Source organism: Arvicola amphibius, chromosome 7, assembly GCF_903992535.2.
Source record: "Arvicola amphibius chromosome 7, mArvAmp1.2, whole genome shotgun sequence".
Taxonomy (NCBI): domain Eukaryota; kingdom Metazoa; phylum Chordata; class Mammalia; order Rodentia; family Cricetidae; genus Arvicola; species Arvicola amphibius.
This window is the reverse complement of record NC_052053.1, coordinates 93,656,432-93,666,360: the sequence shown is the minus strand read 5'-3', so window position 1 is coordinate 93,666,360 and position 9,929 is coordinate 93,656,432. Positions and strand designations below refer to the sequence as shown.

At 45.2% G+C, this 9,929-nt stretch overlaps 1 protein-coding gene across 2 annotated transcripts in view; it reads right to left on the bottom strand.

Annotated features, from left to right (window-relative positions):
* Window positions 1–5,660: 5,660 nt before the first annotated feature.
* Mlh3 (mutL homolog 3) overlaps window positions 5,661–9,929 on the bottom strand; it is a 33,332-nt gene continuing 29,063 nt past the window's right edge. For both annotated transcript variants that reach the window (XM_038337636.1, XM_038337637.1), the window contains 2 exons: window positions 7,755–7,906; window positions 5,661–6,014 (listed from right to left, as the gene is read on the bottom strand). In XM_038337636.1, the coding sequence (XP_038193564.1) occupies window positions 5,871–6,014; window positions 7,755–7,906 (296 nt within the window). In that variant the 3' untranslated portion in view covers window positions 5,661–5,870. The remainder of the gene's footprint in view (window positions 6,015–7,754; window positions 7,907–9,929) is intronic.

Genomic DNA, 9,929 nt, shown 5'->3' with positions numbered 1-9,929 from the left:
CTGGCTGCTCTTCCAGAAGTTCTGAGTTCAGTTTCCAGTACCCACATGGTGGCTTACAACCATCTGTAATGAGATTTAATGCTGTCTTCTGGTGTGCAGACATACATATGTAAATAAACCCTTAATTAAAAAAGTCTAGAGAGGCCAGGTGTTGGTAGCCTTAATCCCAACACTTGAGAGGCAGAGGAAGGCAGATCTCTGAGTTTGAGGCCAGCCTGGTCTACAGAGCAAGTTCCAGGACAGCCAAGGGTACACAGAGAAACCCTATTTTGAAAAAACAAAAATCAGAGAGCAACACATTTAACAAATTCCAATTTCTTGCTTTTCTGAAAACTCAAATCTGGTCATTCCTGATCCACATTCCCAAATGATAGGTGTGTGGCTTCCCTAGTGTGTCGGTGGCAAGCACAGCAGCCGTTCATGATTCCATTAGGCTGGAAATGATGACCACCTGTCAGAGGTGTCCTCAGTACTCTTTAGAGTGGGAGATAGCTGTAAGGAAGTCCACTTTGTATTCCATCAGGGTGGTGGTCAGAGGACAAGCAAACAGTATGTAATGTGACCCTAAAACATGGCACATATATGCAGAATCAGAAGTCGGAAGAACACCAGTGTTAGAAGGCTCATTTCATTTTATGTAGATTCCAGTCTTAAGTGTTTACATTTAGACAGTGTCTGCGGGTGAACCGAGTGACTCCTGTTGGGACCTGCTGGTCTGAAGACAACTCCCTCATGAGATCTTGCCACACAGGCTCGTGGCAGTGTCTGGGTGGAGGGAAGGAGGTCAGGATTCTGCATGATTAACCCTATGATTCTGAGTCATTTGGATGGGTAGTTAGATTTCGGTAAACTGGTTGGAAGTGAGTTTTATAAGGGAAAGGCCTTGGGCCTGATGCCAGTTTGAGAGGTTTCTGCTTTGGGCTTTGGGGGGTAGGGATTGTCATAAGATCAACAAGGTCAGCCTTAAAGTTCTAAGAAGAGCCTGAGTCATTCACTCAGACTTGTCAATTATTTCTTAAACTGAAGACCCATGCTTTCTTACAAAGTGGCTTCTGTCTGCCAATTAGAAGCTATTGTCTCCCCTGAAAGCATCAATTCTAATAGCAATTCACTTGGGTCCAATTGTGTGGTTTGGAATGAGGACAGCAGCGAGTCAAGTACTTTAAATCTGTTTTTGGCTTCCAGGGCTTGGTGACACTTTTTGTGAATCCCAGTCTCTGTCTAAAATTAGCACCAGTGTCCTTCCAGGCAGGAGAGAGGGGGACATGGGTGGGACAAAGCTGTCTCTGAGCTCAGAAGAGAACTGCAGGATGCGCTTTAGGCTCTACGACCTCAAGTCAACTCCACCATGCCTCATTTCCAATTCCCTTCTCTTCCTTTTCCTATTCAAGGCGAGGCAAACCCTGGGCTGAGGTGCTGCACTCGCTGACAGGAGTTCCAGGCAGGACTCACTACCCAGCCTGGTCGTGCCTACCTCACAGCCCTACCTTGCAGGCAGAACCCAGAAAAAAACTTGTAGCTTGGAGAGAATTCTAGAAAGGAGATCCCACAGATGCAGATGACTTCCTGAATACATCAAATAAACTGCCAGATAAGAATGGAGTTTGTAGAGACACTTGTTCCCACGGCTTCTGTCTTCCAAGTTGGGCAGAGGGCAGGAAAGGCATAATTCTTGGAATCTGAATAAGGAACAGAAACTCTCAACCTCAGAAGTCTGAAAATATACTCTCACCAAGAAAAACTTCAGTGTAAAGTGATCCTCAAAGAACTGCTAGTACTTGTAGGACCATAAATTTCAGATATGCCTGAAAACTATGTAAAAAACAAAAACTTGCCTTGGTCTTTGGATTGCAAAGGCTGCCTGTCAAATGGCTCTATTGCTGAGCTCTATGACTCTGCTAACTTTCCACAAGCACAACTTCTTCCATCAGACCCGCTTAGCCATGACCTCTCAGAAACTCACTTACGGTGGCCTTGGTGGCTCAGTTGGGTAATGGCACTTGCTGTCAAGTTGTTCTTGTGTGCGCATGTGTGCACACATTTAGAAGTAAGACCCACCTAGAAAAGAAGCTAAGGTTGTGGGAATAAGTGAATGTCTGACCAGATCCCTAAAATTTATAACGTAGAAGTCTGCAGGTTAAGGAAAGAGAACACAGAGTTGAATTAAGAGAACTAAGCAAGTCACAGTGGCTCACTCTGGTAACCCCAACACTCAAGAGGCAGAAGCAGGAGGATTGCAAGTTTGAGGCAGTCTGGGCCACATACAGAATTAAGCCTTGTCTCAGAACTGCAAAGTAGGCCAGGTGTGGTAACTCAGGCCTTCAATCTCAGCTCTCAGGACACAAAGTCAGGAAAATCTCTGAGTTTGAGGCCAGCCTGGTCTATAGTGAGCTCCAGGACAGCCAGGAATGCATAGAGAGACCTTGTCTCAACAAAAATGCAAATCAGAGACTGAAGAGCTGGCTCAGTAGTTAGGAACATTTGTTGCTCTTGCAGAGGACCTGGGTTTGATTCAGAGCACCATATGGTGGCTCACAACAGTTTGTAACTCCAGTCCCAAGGGATCTGATGCCTTCTTTTGACTGCAGCCACCAGGCAAGCACTGACCTCTGAAGGCACTAGGTATTCATGTGGTACACAAACACATACAGACCAAAACACTTATACACTTAAGTCTAAAAGAATTTTTCTCTTTTTTCTTTTTTGTTCCAAGATGGTTTCTTTATGTAGCCCTGGCTGTCCTAGAACTTGCTATGTAGACCAGGCTGACCTCTAACTCAAGAGATCCTCCTGCCTCTGCCTTTGGAGTGCCAGGATTAAAGGTGTGCACCACCATACCTTTAATATAATAATTATAAGTATTTCAAGGCTTATAATGGGCTACCCCATGTAATATATATTTTTTTAATATTTTTGTGTACATGTGTGTGCTTGAATGTGTTTGTTTGCACCATATGTGTGTAGGTGAATGAAGGGGCCACAAGAGAGCATAATATCCATAGAACTGAAGTTATGGATGGTTGTGAATTACTATGTGGGTGCTGGGAACAGAACCTGTGTCCTCTGCAAGAGTAGTAAGCATTCTTAACTGCTGAATTAAGAATCTCTCCAGCCCCAAGCAATATAATTTTTTTAATTTTTAAAAATTTATTCTTACCTTATGTACCTTGGTGTTTTGCCTGCATGTATATCTGTGTGAGGTGGCAGATCCCCTGGAACCGGAATTACAAACGGGTGTGAGCTGCCATGTGGGTGCTGGAGATTGAACCCGGTCCTCTCAAAGAGCAGCTGGGGCTCTTGACTGCTGAGCTATCTCCAGCCCATGTGTTTTTATTGGTTAGTTTGTCCACTTGGTGGTTCACCTTTATGATATTTTGTTGGTGAAGGTGTTGGAAACTTCAGAGCAAAGTTCTGAGTTGTGAAATAGAACCATTCTGGATGAACATTTTCAGCAATGTCCATCGACATTTACTGGGAAATAAAGGAACATGTGGCCGCCTCTAACTTCAAGAGATCGAGCATTAATGTGGGAGAGAGTTAAGGCGGCTGAGGGCAGGTACGGATCACTGCGGGTCAGCTCTGCTGCTGGGCTGGGCGGAGATGACAGTGACTGTGAGAACAAAAACAGCACCATCTTCGTGTCAGGAGTGACTGTCACGGGGCCGGTGAGGTGGAAGCTGGGAAGGACTCGTTTCCAAGCCTAGACCAGTGGGAGGAGAGAACCAGCTCCCCTAAGTCACCCTCTGGCCTCCACACACACCACAGCCCATGTGTGTACACACACAGAGACACACAAATGTTTTTTTAAAAATTCACATATATCAGAAAATTAAGCGTATCTTTGTTCTTATGGGCCTTGAGTTTAAAAGGACAAAATAAAACCTTAATAGGCAATAAAAGTAATCTACCAGATGTTTTGGCTAATAAGTATTTTTATGCTGATGGATGCAAATCGTTTATAAATTATTAACGGAAGATAATTATCTCCTTACCTGAATCAGGCTAGTCAGGAAGACATAATTCATGGAAAACCTTTTCTGATTCTCTGCTACTCTTGGGAAAAGAAAAGTTGGCAGCCACACAGAAGTAACCTTCGGAAAGCTGCCCCACCGTTCCGTTAATAAGCACCATCACTTTTGAAATCCCATGAACATAAAAGGGCTGACATCAAAGGGGTTTTTCAAATTCTTGGAAGAGAAGACATGGTGATTCATGCCTTGAGAGGTAAAGAAAAGGCAGGAGTTCAAAGGTCGTTCTCAGCTACATCTGAGTTAAGGACAGCACGGGCTATAGGAGTTTCTGTCCCCCACCCTTTACACCCATTTGTAGGGCTCTGGGGAGGAAGGCTGTCTTAGAAGGTAGTGCCGTTCTCCATGGGTCCAGTGATGAAGCTATCAGGATCGGCAGGAAAATGAGTGCTGGCTCCCCTTGAACCTGCCTGAGGCCCACACTCATGAAGGCGTTGCTTTCATCCCTGAGAGTCACTCCAAGACTGCTGGCAAACACTTTCTCCCGTAAGTACACATTTGTGTCCTACATTAACAAAATAGAGAACCAGTGTGAGCAGGATGCTCAGGAAGTGCTGCCGTGGAAATCCTCCTCGAGATCTCTTGTCAAACACACAGCATCAAGACAGACACTCGCAGTAAACCATACCAGCTGGGGTTCGTGTACAAACACTCCCCCACCATCATTTAGCCAACTGAGTTTTATTAACCACAAATAATTTGAAGAGCAAGGAAAACACAAATTAAAAGGATAACGAACATTTTCAGAAAAATCAGTCCTGGTCCCATGTGAAAGTCTAAGGCTATTAGGCATAATGTAATAAACCCAGCACACAGTGAGAAAAGGACCAAAGAACCCGTCGTCTGCAAAAAATGGTGTGGAGCATACTAGGTGAGGATGAAATACACGCTATATTTTAATATAATAGTTACTTTCAGAGAAACATTTTTATAAAGTACAAAATTCATTTTCAAAATCAGTATTTTTTTTAACATTTTACTGGTTCAGGATATGAACTTCTGGCTTTAAAAGCTGGTAAGACTATCAAAAAAAAAAAAAAAAAACGGAAAAAATTGCAGCTTTTCTTGCCAGGTTGTGGTGGTGGTGCACACCTTTGATCCCGGCACTCGGGAGGCAGAGGCCACAGATTTCTGAATTGGAGGCCAGCCTGGTCTACAGGTCTCGTTCCAGAACAGAGGGCTGAGCAGAGAATTAGAAAAGAGAAAAGGTTTCAAACGTTCTCTGTTCTACCTTTGTGTTTCTCTTTGTCCATAGTTGATTTATTCATTTTGAGATAGGATCTTGCTACATAGCCTAGACTAGTACTGACCTTGCTAGCTTCTGCTGCAGCTTTCCAAGCTCTGGGATTGCGGGTATATGTCACCACACCCAGCTATTAACAATTTAACTAAAGTCTTGCTGGGAGACATCAGGTGATATTTTTATAGAGCAGAGAAGCACCGTAAACCCAGCACAGAATGGGAAGAAGCAGGGAGTGAAGCTCAGGGACTAGCAGGGAGGGTGAGCGGGAGGACGCTGAGCCAGGGCTTCAAGGGAAGCAAACAGGCCCTTAGTGTTCAGCATCCTTACACAACGGAAACTGAGAGGCTGGGAAAACTGCTCAAAACAATAGCCACACCCTCAAACATAAGTCAGTACCAAATACAAAATCATTACCACTTTATTACTAAATCAGCTGACAAACGATAGGTATTATAAGGCAAACTCCTGCATCCATGGATCCGTCGGCTTGAGTGCATCTGCTCCAGGAGACTGATGTACCCGACCTGCGCATTTCAGGCTGACCTGGCACCGCTGCGTTGTTCTGTGCTGCGCATGCTCACAGCTTTCCCCTTACCGCCTCACAGATCCGTAACTCTGTTTCCATGATGGTTCTCAGGAGGCATGGACTGCTGCAGGCTCTGTCCTGTATCACAGCCTTCCGCTTTTCCAAAGAGATGCCAGGCACGGGCCAGTTTGCGAAGTTTAGCAATATTGGGTTTTACCTATGAGAAGAAAGAGAATAACTATAATTAACAATAGGAAAAGCTGCTAGCATAAAAGTTTTATTATTTTTTCTCTAAGTACTTCAAAGTATGGCTCCCCAAATGTGTTTAGATTTCTCCTTTCTGGACTCAGAAAAGATGGTAGTGTCCCTCAGAATAAAACTGTCTAAGTCTGGATTTTTATCTCCTCAGTAATGGGGGTAGAAATTTCTCAAAGAGGTAGGATTTTGTGGAGGGGTAGTGGGCCTGTTTTGCCTGTGCAACATGTATGTGCATGCCTTGTGTCTGAAGAATCCAGAAAGTGTTAGGTCTCTTGAAACTGAAGTTGCTGACAGTTGTGAGCTGCCATGTGGGTGCCAGGAGTCAAACCTGGGTCCTCTAGGAAGAGCAGTCAATGCTCTTAACCACTGAGCCATCTCTCCAGCCCCATAAAATAAAGAGTTTTAGTGGAGTACGATCAGTTGGACAGTCTGGGAACAGTACATGAAATCTCCATGCAAGAAAAGCCTTCGCAACATCAGCAAGAAAGAGAAGAAAGCTCCAGGAAGCAGCACACAGTGGCCCATGCACACACTCACGTCTGTCTCATTTAAAATCGTAGCAGGAGGCTGGAGAGATTGGGCTAAGAATATTGACTGCTCTGCCAGAGCACATGGGTTTAATTACCAACAGCCATGTGGTGGTCCACAATTATCTGTAACTCCAGTTCCAGCAGATCTGACACCCTCTTCTGGCCTCCATGGGCACCGTACACACACGGTGCATAAGCATATGTGCAAGAAAACACCCATCACATAAAGAAAAAAAAAAACAGATTAAAACAAGAATAGAAAGTGTCTTGACTGAAGGACTCCGTGCATCTACTGAATTATCTACATCATTGTTCATGTGTGGCTCACGCCACAAATCAGAGCCACGGCACAGTAAAGATGGCCAAAGTCTGGCTCCCTGTCTCATGATGTAATACAAGAGATCCTTTGGAGACAGCTAGCTCCAACTGCCGGGCTCCATCCCAGCCACACTTACAGGGGACTGGATGTCTTGGCTACGTTCTGACAGTTCTGAGTTCAAAGCATTTCTACCTCTAGGAATAATCAAACCTGGAGCTGGCAGACAACTGATGTTCAGGATATATGATATTCAGGATCTATGTGCAATGTGAGGTTTAAAACCCAGGGGGCCACCAGGGAGATAATCTGGCACTTTAGACTAAGCTCCATTTCAAATGGGAAATGAAAGACCAAGTGTGTGGCCTCGAATAAAACTCCCAGTTCATGTTTTTAAAGCGCTCCTGTTTTAGGAAGGATAACGAAGGATTATGATTAAATAGTAGAAACTGGAAAAGAAAGAAAAGATAAATTTTGCTCCTTCCCGGTTCTATAGGTCTGTGTTGGTAGCTCGTGTCACCTGAGAACACTGAGAAAACGCCTCCATCGATTGGCCTGCAGGCAAGTCTGTAGGTCATTTTTCCTGATGGATGTGGGCGGGTCCAGCCCGTGGTGGGCAGCCGGCCTTGGGTGCTGTGAGAGAGCTGGCTGAATGAGCCACAGAGAGCAGGCCAGTAAGCAGTGCCCTCCATGGCCTCCACATCAGCTCTGGCCTCCAGCTGCCTGTCTTGCTTGAGTTCCTGAACTATAATTAGGATGTATAAGCCAAATAAATCCTCTCCTTCACCAAGTATGTTCTGGTTGATTTTAGCACTGCAACAGAAAGCAAAGTAGGCCAGGGTCATCACTGTACCTTCTTCTCCTGCTCCAAGTGGTCCAGGTCGGCTAAGGGCAGCATTGAAGGCCTCCCATGAGCACACTGGAATGGCAGCTGGCACAAGGACAGCGCTTCGATAAGGCGATAGCTCTCCTCTAGGCTCAGGCAATCATTAAACTTAATGGCCCCTAAATAAAAGAGACACCGAAAAGTCATAGTGTGACGGTGAGAGCCAATGTCAACCTTGGGCTAGAACTGAGCACCTGGGCAATGTAACCCATTTCTTAGACTGGCACCTGAGGTCATGGAATAGACTCAGGCTTCAGGACTGCCCTCCTGTCTCGGCTTCCATATGGAGTCTGTCCCTCTGATGTCACAGGAGGCATTCCTAAACCTGGTAAGATCTTGCTTTAGGCCAGGGTGAGTTTATGAAGGTCCACTCTCCTTCTGTGCACAGCGGCTCAAAAGCAAACTCTCATAGTGTCCATTTCATCTCCCCCTTTTTAAAAAGTAATTTATTTAACTTTATTTTATGTGCATTGATATGAAGTATCATTATCCCCCTGGACCTGGAGTTACAGACAGTTGTGAGCTGCCATGTGGGTACCTGGAATTGAACCCAGGTCCTCTGGAAGAAATGCCAGTGCTCTTAACCCACTGAGCCATCTCTCCAGCCCCCTTTTTCTTGGTTTTTCAAGACAGGGTTTCTCTGTAACTTTGGAGCCTGTCCTGGAACCAGCTCTTGTAGACCAGGCTGGCCTCGAACTCACAGAGATCCGCCTGCCTCTGCCTCCCTAGTGCTGGGATTAAAGGTGTGCTACCACCGCCAGGCTTATTTTTCCTCTTTCTTAATTTCCATAATCTAAATCTTTACATGTTAGAACTTATCTTTAGTCTAAAATCAATTCACTCAGTCAATGAATGTTAATGAAATGTCAGTGAGTAAAGAGCTGCCTCTCTCCACGGCTCCTGGGCTCTAACAGGTACAGCAACAGGAGACAAGTCATTACAAAGTTATTTAGATTATCAGTGCCAAGAAACATAGGTAAGAATATGTAACACGGGGCCAGCCGGTTTAGGAGACCAGGGAGTGCTCTCTTGGTAAGATAACTCAGCTGAGACATCGGGTTAAGAAGACAAGATCTACAGGAGAAGGAGCAGAAAGGTTTCAGGTTCAGCAACGGACAATGCAGGGGTCAGGACACAGGAGGACACAACAAAGAGGAGGCTGGAAACGTGAAGAGCACAGTGGAGTGTGACACCTGCTGACACGTGTGGCGGGCAGGGACCAAAGCACTGAGACCCTTGTAAGCTATAGGTTATGGCTTTTGCCAAGTATGGTAGGAGAGGCCAGTGATCTCAGCACTCTGGAGAGAGAGACGGGAGGATCCAGAATTTAAGATTATCATCAGCTACATATTAAGAGACCACCCTGGGCTATAAGAAATTTATCTCAAACAAATAGACAAAAAGAAAAAGAAAAGGCAAATAAATACATAGCAGAGCAGTGGTGGCTCAGGCCTTTAATCCCAGCACTCAGGAGGCAGAGGCAGGCGGAGCTCTGTGAGTTCAAGGACAGCCTTGCCTACAGAGTGAGTTCCAAGACAGTTGGAGCTGTTACACAGAGAAACCCTGACTCAAAAAGCCAAAAATAAGCACATACATATGTACATAAATAAAATACTTTCATACTAAGAGTATTAGTAAATGTCAATGCATATTTCAGATAGAAGAATTGAGTTGTTTTTCCTTTGGTTTTCTTTTCTCTTTTTCTTTCTTTCGTTTTGTTTTTCAAGCCAGTGCTGAGAAACACTGGCCTCGAACTCACAGAGCTCTGCCTGCCTCTACCTCCCCCACTACTGCCTGGCAGAATTGACATGCTTAAAGGCATGTTTGAAAGATTTGCCTGGCTGGGCGTGGTGGCACACATCTGTAATTCCAGCATTGGGAGGCTGAGGCAGGAGAATTGCTACAAGTTAGAGGCTGGCTTACTCTACGTAAGCTCTAGGACAGCCTGGAGTACAAAGCAAGACCCTGCCTGAAACCAGACAATAACAAGAACCCCTGTGGGTACTAAGAGAACAACATTGAGCAGGAGCCAGAGGGGAAGTGAGGACTAAGGGAGGCTTCAGTGGAGGCGAGAAGCGTGCAGACAGCTTCGGGTGAGATTCTGAGGACAGCCACGATGCAATCTGGCGACGGAAGGCATAT